Below are 17,160 nucleotides of genomic sequence, written 5' to 3' on the forward strand. Positions count from 1 at the left end.
AGTCGAGAGGAGGCGCCTTCGCTTCCTCGGAGGGAGGGAGGGAGGGAGGGAGGGAGGGAGGGAGGGAAGAGAGAGCAGGAATGCGCATGCGAGGAGGAGGAGGAGGAGGCGGGACCTGGAGGCTAGGAAGGCGCGCGCGGCTTGAAAATCGCCTTTACGGTTTCCCGCGCTGCGCAGCCGGAGCTCTTCTTGCTTAATGGACGGAGCCGGCCCGGTCCACTGTCGCTGTCAACGGGCGCTTTCTCCTCCGTGCTGAAGGTACCGGGGCCGGAATAGGCAGGTTCTTAGCAGCGGCGGCCGGAGAGTGGGTCGGCTGTACGTTTCTAAACTCCCCACGAGGGTCGGGTGGGCGAGCCTAATTGGTATCGTTTTCAGAGGGATACCCTGCCAATGGGTCGTGGAGTGAGTGGGTGGGTGGCAGGATCCAATATACTTTCCTTTTCTGAGAAAAGCAAATGCACGATCTTGATCGGGGTCACCATGGAGTATCTTAGCCATGCTCAACCATTTCATCTCTTGGTGGTTTCATACGGATGTTTGGTTTAGTTGTAGAGTGTTGTTTTGTTTTTGTTTCTCAAGGATGGAGGTTGTATTGACTTTGTTTCCTTACTAGTTTCTTGGATTTGACTTAAGAACAATGGGGATCCAAGGTTTGCTCCAATTTATCAAAGAGGCTGCCGAATCTGCTCATGTAAAGAAGTACAAAGGACAAGTAGTTGCTGTGGATACTTACTGCTGGCTCCACAAAGGAGCCTATGCGTGTGCTGAAAAGCTAGCCAAAGGAGAACCCACAGATCAGTAAGTTTGAAGCAATTTGACGGACAGAATGGGTGTTTATGGGTTTTTTTTATTATTACTATATATAGTGTGGCTTTTATGTTTATCTTTTCTGTGAACTGCCCTGAGACCTCCAGGTATAGGGTGGTATATACCTCGCTTTCCCCCCAAATTCCGACCATGAAAAGTTAAAGTATGGCTTAAATTCGCGACCTTACAAAAATGGCTTTTTTACGATATCGCTGCTGAAACAGACATATGGTAAAATGGAAGGGGTGTGAGTGCCTGCAAAATTTTAAGGGAGCAGCTTATATTCGGGCCAATACGGTAATTCAATAAATAAATAATAATATAATAAAATAGGGGAAGTATTTCCCGTAAAGCAGTGTTGCCAAACTTTGTTTGGGTTGAGAACTGTATTCACTCTTGACCGATACTTTTGTGGTTACATGTGGGTGAGGCCCCCACACCCAGGAATGTATGAGACACATAGCACCCCACTCCAGCTGAACCATGCAAATGTTATTGCTCCTTCCCCCGCTTGATATGATGAGATCACTATGACGGTAGGGAGCAATTGGCACCCCCATTCGGGTTGCTGGGCTAGGCAGAATGACTTGTTATTTATTTAAAGCAATTGTTATCCCACTGTTCAGCACAAAAAGGCTCCCACAGTGTAGCTCATAAATATCAGTGATAAGACAGACCAATCTACAGGACACTACAGAAAAGGGAAAGGGAAACTAGGGTTTTCTTGTAGCGAGCAGAAAACATTGCATGGGGAACTGGTCAGGCCCCCAGGCCAGGGGAACTGGTCAGCCCCCCCCCCCCGTCCACTTTTCTGTAAGACATACTGTATTTTAATTCACACAAGAGATTAATTGGCTTTGGGTTTTTTTTTAAAAAAAATTATTGACCACACTTTCATATAAAATGGTCAATTTACAACTTTAAATGTCAAACAGATCAGTTAAAGCTGTTTGGCAAAGAATCTCTAATTGGAGAGTTGTGTCTGAATAATACAGTTTTTAGAAGACAGTTTTGACTTGCAGTCTTTTATTTGATGTGTAATGCTCAGTGGAAAAATATATGTGGAAAATACTGCCACTAACAGATCTCGTAATCAATTAGCAACAGTTGACAAGAAAAATAGGAAAGGTACATAACGTGCTATCCAATGCATAAATTAAATTAAAAGGAATAATATTAATTTGTGGTTGCGTTTTAAGTTGCTTATGACTGCTGCAGGCTACTTAAACCCCATTTAATCAATAGAATGTAAACAGCTAGCACTCAGGATTGCAGCTAAAATGAAAGCAGTCTGAAAAATGTGGAAATCTCCACGATCATCTTTGGCCACTGATACCCGTAAGTTCATGCGTAAGATGAAATGATGACTGTTCCTCTTCTACAGTCTGTAATATATGTTTAATATAATTACCATTACTGTTTTTTCAACTAAGTTCACATCATTAATTTCTGTTGGCTAAGTACGGGACTAGGCATGGAATTGTTACATTTTTATCCCAGCTTTCCTCTAAAAAGCTCAAGGCAGTGAACATGGTTCTTCCTCACCCCATCGTACCCTCACAACAATGCGGAAAGAAGCTCTGTGTCGCTCAATGAGCTTCATGGCTGACTGGGGATATGAAACATGTCTCGCAGTTCCTAGTCCAGTGCTCTAGCCATTATGCCACATTAACTCTCCTTGGATGCTGTGGTACCAAGGCATCTTAATCTTGTGGACATTTTGGTATTGCAAAGCTAAGTGTGCATTGGCTCTTTATAATAAAATTTCCCCTTGCAGTTTACTTTTTAGGATTAAGTAAGGTGAACATTTCCTAACCGATATATGGCAACTGTGTTTGTTTCTACAGATATGTAGCTTATTGCATGAAGCTTGCTGATATGCTTCTGTCATTTGGGGTCAAACCCGTTCTAGTATTTGATGGCTGTACCCTGCCTTCCAAAAAGCAAGTTGAAAAGTCACGACGAGAGTAAGTCTTATGCCTCCCCCCCCCAATTAGAAATTCAAATTGGTGATTTGCAGGATATGTGTGCTTTAAAGACAGTAACTTTCACGTAAAAACAATTCAAATGTTATCGTAATGAGAGCAGAATTTATAAAGCGATGCAGTGTTGAAATCTAAGCAGACTTCTGTAATGCTGCAATGTGGCATATGATCCTGTCGACAATAACGTTAGCTAAATTTGCAGAACTTCTCAGTACTGAACACGACCTACAACCATCTCAATAGCGAACACATTCAGCGTTGACAAAAGTCAACAAATAGACCTTCTACTCCTTTCCTTCTCCCTGAAAAGCTGCTCCAGAAAGTTCCTGAACCTGCTGGAACAGGTATAGCACGAGGCGCTGCTTTTGGAAGTGGAAATTGAACTTAACAAAGTACAGCCATACCTTGGTTTTCAAATTTAATCGACTCCCGGAACAGTTCGAAAACCAAGGTGTGGATTCCAATTGGAAAATGATTTGAAAACTGGAACAATCACTTCTGGTTTTCAATAATTCAGGAGCCCAAACGTTCGAGTTCAAAGGTGTTCGGCTTCCGAGGTTCCACTGTATTTGGGCACAGTCATAGAAATCTTGCACCCTAGTTAAAACAGTGGGATGGTTTTCTAGTAATAGTTTCAGTAGATGAAAGTGCAGTGAAATGCTTATGTTCCATTTCCTCCAATGGGGACCAAGCACATCTAAGGTTTACACAATGTATTTTTTATATATATACTTCTTTTTACATCTGGCTTTCAAGCTCTGATATAGTAGATTCAAACACCGCAGTTCAGGCATTCACAGAACCCTGAGGGCATAAAGTGTAAAGGGAAATGCTCCCACAGTTCTGATCTTCCCATGCCTGGGGGTGGGGGAGGCTTTTAAGCCAGCCTTAGATCAGGAACCCTAAAAACACAGGGTTCCTGATCATCTAATCACAGCGGCATCGAGTGTCTAGGTTGTGTGTGTCCCCCTTCAAGGCACTGCCCTCATGCTTTCTTTGAAATGCTCAAATAGAGTTTAAGCACGTCTCCCATGTGTCTTGCAATGCCAGAGCTGTCCACCTGTTCCGTTATGGTTGTGTGACACTGAGACGACGGGTTTCTTTTTGTTCTCTTGAAGAAAACGGCAAGCAAACCTCCTGAAAGGGAAGCAGCTGCTTCGTGAAGGGAAATTATCAGAAGCCAGAGAATGCTTTGCACGTAGCATTAATGTTACGCACGCTATGGCCTGTGAAGTGATTAAAGTAAGTAGCCTTTTAGCTGGTAGGTTGTTGCTGCTTTCCCATTTTATATTTTTTAGCAGAATAACTGCATTTCTTATAACCCTGATGTTTGCATAATACAGGCTTTGCAGAAGGTTTAGTAACTCAAAGTTTGCAGTGTTTGTTTATTCAACAATTTGCTGTAGTTAGTATCTGAGTAATAGGAGATATGTATTTATATATATTTTATATACAAAATAGGAGAAAGAGATACTTCTCCTGTTTCTCATTGAAGGAGCAAACCTGTGTCAGGGCTGCACCGTTTGACTGCAGATGAGGGCTCATAATAACTGAATTGTTCCCCGTACTCTTACCCCCCACCCCCACCCCAAAAAGTTGTATCAGTTAAAGTAGCCTGGAGTCCTTCATTGTGATACATCTCTTTTTCTTTGGGGGCAGGAATTATATTTGTATTGAGAAGCATTCATGTTATATAACCCCACAGCTGCAATCTAAAGTGTCCAGAAACTGTTTACCAACTCAGTGATTAATGAGCCTAAATGCAGTTCTTTCTATGGAAACTTATACCATGCAAAAATCCTAATTTCTGCAACTAGAACTTCAGATGGTCAGGAGATGCAACTAGGACCATGCAGGGAAGAACTAGGGACTTGACCAGGGGTAGGCAACCTAAGGCCCGGGGGCAGGATGCGGCCCAATTGCCTTCTCAATCCGGCCCGCAGGCAGTCCGGGGATCAGCGTGTTTTTACATGAGTAGAAAGTGTCCCTTTATTTAAAATGTATCTCCGGGTTATTTGTGGGGCATAGGAATTCGTTCATTTTCCCCCCTTCAAAATATGGTCCGGCCCACCACATGGGCTGAGGGACGGTGGACTGGCCCACAGCTGAAAAAGGTTGCTGACCCCTGGACTAGACCAATTGGGGAGGGAGTGTCACTTCTGAAGCACTAGAATGGGGGCTTGAATTGTTTTTTTTTTTGCTCTTGCAGGCTGCCCGAGCCCGGGGAATAGATTGCATTGTTGCTCCATACGAAGCGGATGCTCAGCTCGCCTACCTTAACAAGACTGGCTTAGTCGAAGCTATAATTACAGAGGATTCTGATCTTCTTGCTTTTGGATGTAAAAAGGTAGGAAAGGTCTAGTAATTCATTTCTAAAAAGGACAGCACCAGGGCTCAGCTACACAAGGAAACCCAGCCCTCTAATCCTATATGGCCCAGGGCAGGCGTTTTTCTGTGAGTGTGCAGTGAGGCATGAAGCTCCTGCTTAAAAACCCTCCTCAGCCATGAATTTGCATGGGGACCTTAGGTCAGTATCTCTCAGTGTTGGCCTCACCTTACTCCATCTGGAATATACAGAGAATAATATTGGTCTCCTGAGAGGCCCTGATTGCTGAGAATAATGTAAGTCAAGATCTTTGTACATTCCAAAAATGGCATATAAATGCTAAATATTACTGATGTTAGGCAGACTGTTGACTGCTGGGCAGAATTTGATAATGTCTGTATGGGGGAATGGGATTGCTGGGTTTGCAAATGTCATAGAGACGCAACATATGTATGTGTAATAGAAAATTAAAGCTGTATTGCTTATTGATGAAAAATTGTGGTGTAAAATATACTGTACAAGTTTATATGCTGATGATTGGGAAAGAATTCTGTGTTTGGCTACCATTTGTAGAAATGGAACAAAAATACAATGACTCGTCTGTTATTTTGTTTTAAGGTCTTTCTGAAAATTGACAAGTGTGGAAATGGCTTAGAAATTGACCAGACTCGGCTTGGAATGTGCAAACAACTTGGTGATGTGTTCACAGAAGAGAAATTTCGTTACATGTGTATTCTGTCTGGTTGTGACTACCTTCCGTCTCTTCATGGTATTGGATTAGGCAAGGCTTGCAGGCTTATAAAAATGGCCAATAACCCTGATATTATAAAGGTAATGTTTATTGGCTCTTGAGTTAATTTTATGTTTTCCAAAAGCTCCACTGATAGTGACGCCAACTCTGGAGATGAGGAATTCGGGGGAAAGTACTTGATTGAGTTATTATGTAGATACTTGTCAAAAGAAATTTGTTCTGCTGTTCACGTAAATTGGGAAAAACAGTTAAGCAACAATATGTATTGTGGACTCTTGTATGTTGCGTGTTGACTAAAGCTTAACTCTTCCTTGTTACATTTACATATAGGATATTTCCAAATGAGTCCATTTGGCTGAGATACAAATACATTTTTTTGTTTTAATAATTGTAAATGAGCCAAGATTCGAAGCAGCCCTAGACTGTAACTATATACAAGCTTTATCATTATTAAATGATTTATCAACATTTTCATACTGGCAAATGTAAAGGGCCACAGTCCAAACTCTTGTTTCAGAAATCATGCCTACTCCTCAGCTTTCCAGGATGATTTTTTGTTTGTTTGCTGTAGTATTTGAAGAGAGGGAGAATAAAGACAGAAAATAACATTTGGTCCAAATTTCCAGTGTACGTCACTTACTCTGAAAAGATACTTGGGACTTTGGGGAAATATCAGATCTGTTTTTTAAAAAAGGAAGTTTGACAAAGGTCTTAAAACATTGCCTGTTTGCCCCATGCCTCTTTTCAAGAATCATTTCAGCTTTGGAGTACATACTAGCCCGGGCATCCCCAAACTTCGGCCCTCCAGATGTTTTGGACTACAATTCCCATCTTCCCCAACCACTGGTCCTGTTAGCTAGGGATCATGGGAGTTGTAGGCCAAAACATCTGGAGGGCCGCAGTTTGGGGATGCCTGTACTAGGCAATGCTTTTAGAATGACAAAACAATGAGCATATCTCCTAATTCCATGAATGGAACAGGGGTTTTGATCTTCCTTTTCCTGTTGCAACCGATGAAAATCTGCTCTCGGAGTTTGGGGGAACCTTGGAAATGGTGTGAGGGTTGGCATAGGGAAGGATGTGTTGGTGGACATTGTCCTCCATTGTGCCTGTTGTCTCACAAGTATGCTGTGCATCGCATAACATGCCCTTTTCTCTTCCAGGTCATTGGGAAAATGGGGCAGTATTTGAAGATGAATATTTTGGTACCAGAAGAATACATAGAAGGATTTACTCGTGCTAATAATACTTTCCTCTATCAGTTGGTTTTTGACCCAGTCAGGAGACAGCTTGTTCCTCTGAATGCTTACGAAGATGGTGTTGATCCAGAAACACTGCTTTATGCAGGAAAGTATCCTTTATCAAATAATTTTTTAAAAAAGTCTTTATAGTCTCTTCCTTTTCATGGGGTCTCTGGGATGCCAGGCAAAGTTAAGCACTTCTGAGGCTGTGGTCCTGTGCATACTTACTTGGAAGTAAGCCCTACAAAGCTTGAGGCCTTTCGCTGCAGGGTTAAACATGCCTAGAATATGGGTATAAGTACCAACAATATCAGAGTTAAGATCATGCATAGAAATCTGTGGAACTTATAAACTCCTTAAATTTGACTTACTGGTGCTTGTTCTTGCTCCATTTGGGAAAAAAATGGGTGCCTTTAAGTATGTTTAAAATATTCAGGAATGTAATGTAGACCTTCCTTCTCATTGTTCAAGTCAATTTTGCAAGGAAAACTAGCTGTTTAATGGCTTTCTAACATTGAATAAAGTTGGGTATAAGTGAACTATCAAGTGGGCCATCTGATCTCTTGCTTAAATTTAGAAATTCATACTAGTGGTTATTCATCCATCCAATAGTTGTTAAAATTTCGGTTAAAAGGTCCTAAACTACCATATTTTTAAGAAGGCTTTCTAAGCTGTTTAGCACCTCCACCACCCATTATAAAAATGGTGGCTGTCTTAAAATCTTCAATTATCATGGACTCTTTCACTATAAAACAGAACATAACTGTTGTTTCTAAACCAGTTCATTTCATAGATTCAGTTTAGCACATCCTCTTTTTGGGAGAATGCTAAACTTGTATAAACGGTAATGCTGCTTCAAATACCTCAGGCGACAACAAAACTATTGCCTACTAGAATGACAGCTCCCACTCTTAGCGCAGAGTCTTCCAGGGATAAAGTTAAGAAGGGCTGATCCTGATGTAAAGCTTTAATATCTTGGCTAAGCTGTTGTGCAAAGTGGTTAGGAGGCATTCATCCATTCAAAGACGAAGATGTAGAATTTACTTTTGATTATATAGAGGCTAAATCTCTTTATAAAATGCCACTTTCAAGAGAAAAATCATCAATAGAAGAACTGCATTTGCCCCTTAATTTGGCTAACTTAGGCACATCGGTGATAGTGCTGCTTTTCAAATTGCACTTGGAAATAAGGACATCAATACAATGGAGCAAATAGATGACTACGACCCTGATGCTCCACAGGTAATGTTTTACTTCTAAATGCAGGGGCCAAATCACCTGTAGAGACTGCGGAATGTGAAGTTGCATGTTGGCCTATGGTTGCACGCTCAAAGGACTGCTGCCTGGATGACCCAAAGCAGACCTAATACATCAACACTTCCTCCTCTTCCCATGGGAATAATAAGATGTGTACAAGGTAACAGGAGCAGCAGTGTTGCTTTCTAACCACTTGTTGGCTTGATTATGTCCTTGGATTGTTCCTCCCACACTGGCCAATGGCCAGCAGTAGAATGGTGGAACTGAATTGAAGAACGATCAGATTATTTGCATCATTTTTATAGTCTCAAGAGAAACAGGCGGCAGTCGTTCTTTCCTCTATTGTACATCATCTTCTTGTTTCCTTTTCCTCTAGTCTGTACAGCCCAGAAGTCGTGGCTGGGACGACAAATATGCCAAAGAGCAGCCACCCAATTTAAAGAGCATTTGGAGCAGAGACTACACACCTGGTTCCACTGCCAAGATTACAGCAAATTCAGCATCAATGTTGGAGAAACCCACAACCAGAGGCCTGGAGCGGCTAGTTAACATGAAAGGGATGAAGCTTCCCAGCAAAGCACTATTGGCAAAAAGACCAAGGCATGGTATGATAGCTAAATCTCTAAAGAGATTGTTTGTGAGAAAGAAAATGTTCCTCTTACTCTAAAATGTTCTCGAAGGCTTAAGACTTGAAAGCTTTCCCCTCATAACATATTTATTTTGTTTATCCCTTTCTATAAACACTTTGAAGGAATGGGATTCTGTAGCATAGAGAATCCAATCAGTTTAACAATAGTTGGTATATATTTATAATATCCCATTTTTGCACAGCAATCCAATTTTCTGCTGCTGCTGCTGCTGCTGCAAATTAATGTATTAATGTAATATTTGGTGACTTGGCATTTGTTTCTTCTACACTGAAAGGGAATCAAATTAAGATCAATATATCTACATTTCTTAATGGGTTTTTTCAGTTTTGAAAACTTTTTTTAAAAAAATATTCCTTACAGTCTTTTTCCGTTGTGACCCAATTACAATGTGTATTTTTCATATATATATATATTTAGAAGAGCTGTCGGAAGGTGACCTGCTAAGCCAGTATTTTTCAAACACCAAAAAACCTAAGATGGAAAGCAGTGAAGATGGTGAGCACCCTGGGTGTGTATCTGTGATTGCTGCTTCAGAGGACTCCTGCAGAGACAAAGAAAGTTCAAACTCCCATCCTAGGCTTAGAAATAAATTTGCCTTCATCTTGCGGAAGAAGAATGAAGAGAGTGATGCAGTTGTTGTTGTTCCAGGGACTAGAAGCAGGTATGCTTTCTTCAAGTTCAGTATGCAAAAAGTTACACTCTTGGGGAATTTGACTCTGCAGTTTCCCTTCGTTACAAAAAGTAGAAGTGGCATACTCAAAAGCAAAATGTAATATATCGTATAATATATTCAGCACACTAGGCTACCTTCCAAAAGACCCTAGGGGACACGTCAGAGAAAGTGACACAATAAATCTAATTTTGTTCCTTTGAAAAGCTCTCCATGTGTAAATAAGCAGTTACCTTTACATGCTCATAAATTAGAACATGTACTAGAATTTGGATTGATTTGCCTCTTCATATATTTTCCCCCGAAGGGAAGCTCAACAAGGGCAGGATGAATCATAATCTGGTCGGAGCAGACTCCAGACCAGCTTTACATATAAAATCCTCTTTTTAAAAATTCACTTAGGAGTTAACAACACACAAATGTGACGTAAATTGCCTGAGGAGCAATATTAAACTGGCACCTGAAAGTGAAAGTCAAAATTAACAGTGTGCAGAAGCTTTCATTTGATGGCCTCTTGAGACCCTTCCCAACTCAAATTAGTCAAAACACTCTGTAATATCTACTGGGGAGGAGGGTGTGTCAGTAAGAGGTTTGCAGGTCAGGTGAAGGGTGGATTTCTACATCTTTGCATCACCAAAGTCCCCAGTGATTTTATATTCTCATTCTGTACGTCCCACTCTCCCCATACAAAGCAAAGTGGTCATTTATTGAACATGAAAGTTTGCTCTTGGGAAGTACTGTACAGTACGTGGAAAATGATTCCTTGGTATGCATGCCTACATACAAAAATAAATAAATCAGCACATTCTAGATAAGTGTAAATCATCTGGAGAAGACATGGGAACCTCCTGGTGTTTTCAGCAAAAAACAACTTTTCTTTTAAGGTTGAGAGAGTGATTGGAGATTACTCAGCTTGCCTTTTCCCACAGCAGAGTGTTACTGCTCTCCTCAAATAGTTCTCCATATTTTACCCTCTCCTACCATTTCAAGAACTAGAGCACATTTCTGGAAGACTCTGAAGATTTCACCTAACCCAGAAACAACAAACATTCCCTGAAGTCTGCCACTTGATTATGAAAATGTGTTTTTCCTCTTCCAACAATGCCAGCAGCAACTACAAAATTACCCAGGGCTTCCGTAGTGCAAGGTGTGTGCATCAGGTCCTTGGTTTGGTTAGTCATTAAAATACTGGTATGCCATTATATATTACATTGGGACGCAGGTGGCGCTGTGAGTTAAACCGCAGAGCCTAGAGCTTGCCAATCAGAAGGTTGGTGGTTCGAATCCCTGCGACGGGGTGAGCTCCTGTTGCTTGGTCCCAGCTCCTGCCAACCTAGCAGTTTGAAAGCACGTCAAAGTGCAAGTAGATAAATAGGTACCGCTACAGCGGGAAGGTAAATGGCATTTCCCTGCGCTGCTCTGGTTCGCCAGAAGCGGCTTAGTCATGTTGGCCATATGACCTGGAAGCTGTACGCCGGCTCCCTCGGCCAATAATGCGAGGTGAGCGCCGCAACCCCAGAGTCGGTCACGACTGGACCTAATGGTCAGGGGTCCCTTTACCTTTTTATATATTACATTACATTACATCATTAGTGTGATTTACAGCAATAAAACCTTAAAAACAAACTTCCCATTTGCATTTCCTCCTTTTGCACTTCCTAAAGTAACAGTGGCCATTGGTTACATGTACATAGAATAGTGTATCCTTAGAACATAGTCCGACAGTTGTGTATTTAATTATATGAACAAAAAGTAAGAATAATGAGAGGAAATGAACTTGGCATCACAAAATGCCTGCTTGTTTTCAAGTTGCTACTGAATGGATGATGAGCCTCCCAGCACACTCATCTGCAGGAAAAAAAAAATGTCACGCCAGTGCTTTGTGGTGTATAATATACTGCCATGTTCAGTTTCTGGAGCAGGGTATTAGTCACTGCTCTGGGATTATACCGGTGGATTGTGCAACGAGGCTAGAAAGCAATCTCTGGCTTTCTGACTATGACACCTGTGGTCTCCTATACTGTGTTCAGTGATGCCTCTAATACCTCCACTACAAGCCCATTCTCTTATGCTCGTACAAAGGAGGTTTTAGTTATGCTGGCACTATTAGGTGGAGAGTCTTAATCGTCCATCAGTGTTGGTCTTCTGCCAGCTGAAGAAACACCTGTTTAGGCAAGCATTCTCCCCCCCCCACCCGAACATGTGATTTTATTGTTTTTACTGTTTTAATTATCACATTTATTTTATTTTTAATTAAGGATGCTTTAATGTTTTGTGTGCTTGAATCATGTGTTGACTTTATAGGAGCCATTTTGGCATATGAGTGGTATATAAATGAGTAAATAATAATAATTACTGCTGCTACATTTTGCAACACAATCAGTTGAGTACCTAGCCTCTCAAGAGCTGTGAGAAGCGTAGGCCTATCTGTTTGGTATAATTTATTAATGTCCAAGTTCTTCCTTGTTTTACTTATCAAGTGTCCATAATAACAAACGAATAATATCATTGACACCTCAACCTAGTCTCTTCTTTTTGGTGAATTTGTGCTGTTTTAAATTGCATAGATTCCTTCATGCTTGCAGCCCTTTCGCTTTATCCCTCCTTCCCATTTATTACCTCTATTCTTCCAATGTATGTTAGGTTCTTCTGCAAAGTGATGGATCAGCCTGACAATATATCAAAGGGGGAAATCCATGAATCACCCCAGGGCAGTGAAGTGAATTCTCAGATTGCGGAAGCAGGAAATACAGTAACAGAGGATCTTGGTCCTTCCTCTTCAGAGAGTGGGGAAACTAGAACAACTGCCTTGCTGTCACCCAGGACAACGCAGACAAGCTGTTTCAACTGGACTAGAAGCTTTGCAGATAGACCTGGGACACCCAGTCCATTGCAAAGTATAGCATTGTTACAGCAGTTTCGCAGACGCACACCCAGCAAAGTCACACCCCAGAGTTGTGAGGTGTCTGGATCACAAACACTAAACACCACAGGAAGTAAAGAGTCGGATGAAGAGTCTCCCCCTGTAAAAGAACTGCAGTGTTCATCAGAACAGGAGCTTGACAGAGTGTCGCAAAATAGCCTGGGCACTTCAGAATATTCACGGGTGACCAAGAAAAATGCTCCTTCTGGCAGAGTAAGATCATTTCCCTGTGCTTCAGTTAAGCAGTTAATTAAATTGCCACTTGCATCTCAAGGGAATAGATAACAGCTCTTACTTATTACAATACATCTAGCTCTCCACTGTAAAATGACTTATGGCGAAACTCTTGGTCCCCCTGCCAGTCTGTCTGGCTGTTGTTATCACCCAGCGTGCCTAACCCTATGCACCCCACCCCCATGTGGTTGGATTTCTACTTTCATCAACCACAGCCAATGGGGCCACTAATAAGGATAATGGGGATTGTAGCCCAGCAGCATTTGGTGGGCCAAAGTTTAGCTCTGCTGTAAACCAAAATACTGATGTCACTTTACTAAGGAAGACAAGAGCAACTTAGATTTATTATTTTCTCTTTGCCATTGGGACATATCTTCAGTCACTTCACTCTTAAAAACAGGCATGAAATTCTCTGTTTAGATTATATATAAACCAGCGTTAAATTATATATAAATTAACACTTGCCTTTTTCTCTTATTTTGTACCATAGGAACCTGACTGCAGTCCAGAACCAGAATGTAATATGAATTCCCGAATATTTCAGTTCTGTGACTCATTGTGTACTGAAAATAAGGATATGGAGTTCAATAGCAAGGTATGTCTTTTTTCCCTCTTTAGTTTTCTTATGTTCGATTTTTCTGTTCTTTTCTTTTTTGGTATGTAAATACATACCTGTACATTGAAATGCAGCAGGAGCACAGCGGAAGAGATTGAGCACCACCCCCTGCCCCCCACCCCCAAATCTCTGCTGGCTGCTTTAAGATGTTGGAGATCATCTCATCCAAGCTCTAAGAAATCTGATTGTCATATCTGGTGCTTGGCACTTTTGAGGAACTATCTGCTGGCTATATTATTTATTAATGCCTTGGAATGTTTTATCCTATCTGGTTTATATATTTTAAAATAAACAGTATCAAATTTGTAGGTGTGTAAATTATTGCTGTTGCCCTTTTTCATAATAACTTTCTAATTGTTAGGTTTTATTATACTAATTGTTTGGATTGCCAGGTTACGTCTTGAAATGAATAGTTATTAGGCTATGTGTTGTAATGATGCACTGATATGTATTTTGCTGTTGTGTTGTGAACCACTTTGGGCATATTTCTGCGGGGAAAGTGGCATTCAAATACTGTAGAAATAATGAGTCTTATGGGTAAGACCTGTATTGTAAATTTTTAGGACATCTTCTGACATTTATTTTATTTGCACATATTTCCTATTGCGGCTGTTACAGATCAGAGACTATCCCTGCTCTTATTTCTTTTTACACCCTGTGATGTAAATCAGGCTAAGAGTTTACTCAAGGATGCTGATGCTGTTTGGATTGTCAGATTATGCCTTGAAACGAATAGTTATTAGACTATTTGTTGTAATGATGCATTGATGTGTAATTTTTGCCCACACATTTGAATAAGCCACTATGGTTTGCTGTCACCAAAATTAAGATGAACAAGAATGAAACTGATTTTCAGATCCTGGGTTATTCACTAACCTGAGAGTTGGTGCAGTATAGTAGTTAGGAGACTGAGCTGGGAATTGGGAAGTCCCTGATTCAAATCTAGCCTCTGTCATGATTTCACTGGGGGGGGCCTTAGACAAGCCACTCTGACTCAGCCTTGTAAGGTAAGTCACCGACATCATCCCTCCCCGCTGTCAAATCTGCATTATTGCGGGGGAGGGGGATAATAATATCAACTTACCTTACAAGGTTGCTGTAAGGATTGCAACTAAATAATGCATGTGAAGTCATTTGAACACTTAATGTGTTAATTAATATTATTCTCTTGTGCATGGAGGAGGAAGGGGTGGGGAACACTAGTCTGAGCCTTGCCACAGCTCATTTCCTGTAATCTAAACCCTGGCTGAGCTGTAGGATTCTCCAGTTTCTCTAGTACATTTCTCTTTCTTTTGGGAAGACAATACAGGCTGTGGATTCCCTGGTTAATGATAGGCTTGAGCGGAGAACAAATTCTGCAGTGGTTCTTTGTGGTGCAGATGGAATTTCATCACTGGCAATGATGCCAAAAATCTCTGAGAAACACCCTTCATAATAAAGAAGGCATGGGAAAAGATTGTGCTGGTTGATCTAAACATCTCTGGATTTTTTGTGTAATTGATTGCTTAAAGGAGGGGCTTCTGTACAGGTGTAAGGAGCATCCTCAATGACTAGCAGGTTTTGTTTTTGTTTTATTTAAACAACTTCAACTAAAACATGTTACTAAGACTCTAAATAGCATTCTGTATTCTTCAGAATTATGGTGACCTCTTGTGGTTAGTGACTTCACTGTGGGGACGGATTCCTTTTCCTAAAAGTGCGTGCACAGACATACTTGCACAAAATGCTTTCTTAGAATCGTGGGGTACTGTCTCTTTTAATTAGTTTTTTTTATGTTGCGTACCACTGCTTGTAAGCAGCCCTGATATCCCTGAGATTTTAGTACAAATGCTGCTCTAGCAGATTAGAAATAGTAGAAGCTTTAAGGGACAACTGTGTTTGCAGTCCATAGATTTCCTAAGCCTGTTTACCTGAGTATCTTCCTCCAGGATGAATCGACTCTTGCCCATGCCTTAAGATCAATGCCAAAAGCCATGTTCTCTGTCCCCTTGTTATGGAAGATGTGGTACAGGAAGCTGAGCCCTTTGATGGGGGTACCAAAACTGGAATGTCTTCCCTATGGCAATCCACCAGGTCCCCTCTCTTCTCTGCTGCTTAGCAAACTTTATGACAGTTGTTTTGGCATTTCAAAAGTCATTTACAGGTTCTGTGTGATTCCCGCATGCAGAGTCGCAAGCCAATCGGTCATGTGTAAATTTATATACACATAAATATAGAGACACATATTTAACTGCACACAGAGAGAGCTATTTACCAAGTTTTTGTTGGTAAAGAGATCATTTGGGAGGAAGGGATCAGAATATAATGAAGCTCTAGATTGAGTTTTTGAATGAATTGCACTTGTTGGTGGTGCAATGTGATCATTTTACTGACAAATCATAAGGACTTTAATGGAACAGCAGCTGATATTTCTCTCTGTCTCCAGGTTCCTGGATTACTTAAAGCCAGTTCTGCAAAATCCCACGCTGTGACAGAACCCAAGAGATTGCTGCCTGCCAGAGTTAGTGGTCTGAGCAAGAAAACAGCCAGTGCAAAGAAGAAAAAACATCACAATGCTGAAAATAAGGCAGGGTTGCAGGTGACAATTAATGAACTGTGGAGGACCTTCCAGTTTAAAAGGTGAATGTTTTTCCTATATCTCAATACGACAGTTTCCTTCTACTAAATCTTCATAAACTTTATTTAAATATTGCATACCGATGAAGATGATATACGGCCACTAAGCACTTGGTTAGCTTTTGTAAACTGCTTTGTAATAAGATCTCAATCAAGTATTATATGAAAGTTGTGTAATAAATAATTTAAAAGTGTCTTTCGGGCAAAATATTAGCCGTTGCAGCTCTTGAAGTAGGCATGTTGGCATCACCAGACCGCTGAGATTCATAAAGACTACCTAGGCTAGTTCAGGCTGCCCAGAGTGGCTGGGTAGTGTATAAGTAATAAAATTAGTGTTAGTATTAGCTGAAGGAGGAAGATTTAACAAGAATGTTATCAAATATCAAATAGGCCTCATTCTCATTCCTCTTTGCCTAAGTCAAGGAGTAGATCTTTGAGGTTTTCCTCCTACTTAGCATATTATTCTAGTTGGGTAGAAATAAACATTTCCTAGGAAGCAGACTTTGATCTTCTCTGGTTGTAGAATATGTCTCATAAATAATTTTTAAGCCAAGTATAAAAAAAATTAATGGACATTTGGAAGATTTTAAATCACTTGCAGCTCCTGTCAGAATGTCCTATCAGAGGCTCACAGTGCAATAAATACACTTTGAACTAAATAAATAGGTACTGTCTCTAAGCACTGTTAGTTAGTTCTTCTGGGCACTAACAGTTTGCTTTCATTTTGCAGGGATTCTGAAAGGCTACCGTCCTGTAGAAAACCAGAGCCACTGTCTCCAATCAAAGATAACAAAGATAACATCCAGCTCACTCCAGAGACAGACGATGACACTTTAAATAAACTTGAATTCAGTCATGTACAGCGGAAAATCTTTAAATGAACTGATCTTGCAGATCTGAGCAAAACTATAGCCATTGACCAATGTAATGTCCAGGCAAATTTGCTTCTGGACACACAAATCAAAATTAACATTTGTATATATTTGGATGTGAGCTGTATATTTTAGTCTTATCAGAGATCTTGTCTGCTTCTGTTTTGAAAGAAGTAAAATGAACTACAGTGTTTATATTTGCTTTAATGAAA

General features: G+C 40.7%; 1 protein-coding gene across 1 annotated transcript; it reads left to right on the forward strand.

Moving 5' to 3' along the window:
* The first annotated feature begins 170 nt into the window (after window positions 1–170).
* Window positions 171–17,160, forward strand: EXO1 (exonuclease 1). The gene is made up of 14 exons (XM_035110557.2): window positions 171–258; window positions 614–798; window positions 2,655–2,774; window positions 3,911–4,034; window positions 5,002–5,139; window positions 5,737–5,949; window positions 7,033–7,220; window positions 8,256–8,352; window positions 8,744–8,972; window positions 9,435–9,678; window positions 12,331–12,823; window positions 13,335–13,439; window positions 15,886–16,079; window positions 16,807–17,160. Exons 2-14 carry the CDS (start codon window positions 638–640, stop codon window positions 16,955–16,957), a joined length of 2,457 nt encoding a protein of 818 aa, XP_034966448.2. The 5' UTR covers window positions 171–258; window positions 614–637; the 3' UTR covers window positions 16,958–17,160.

Source organism: Zootoca vivipara, chromosome 3 (genome assembly GCF_963506605.1).
Source record: "Zootoca vivipara chromosome 3, rZooViv1.1, whole genome shotgun sequence".
Lineage (NCBI taxonomy): Eukaryota > Metazoa > Chordata > Lepidosauria > Squamata > Lacertidae > Zootoca > Zootoca vivipara.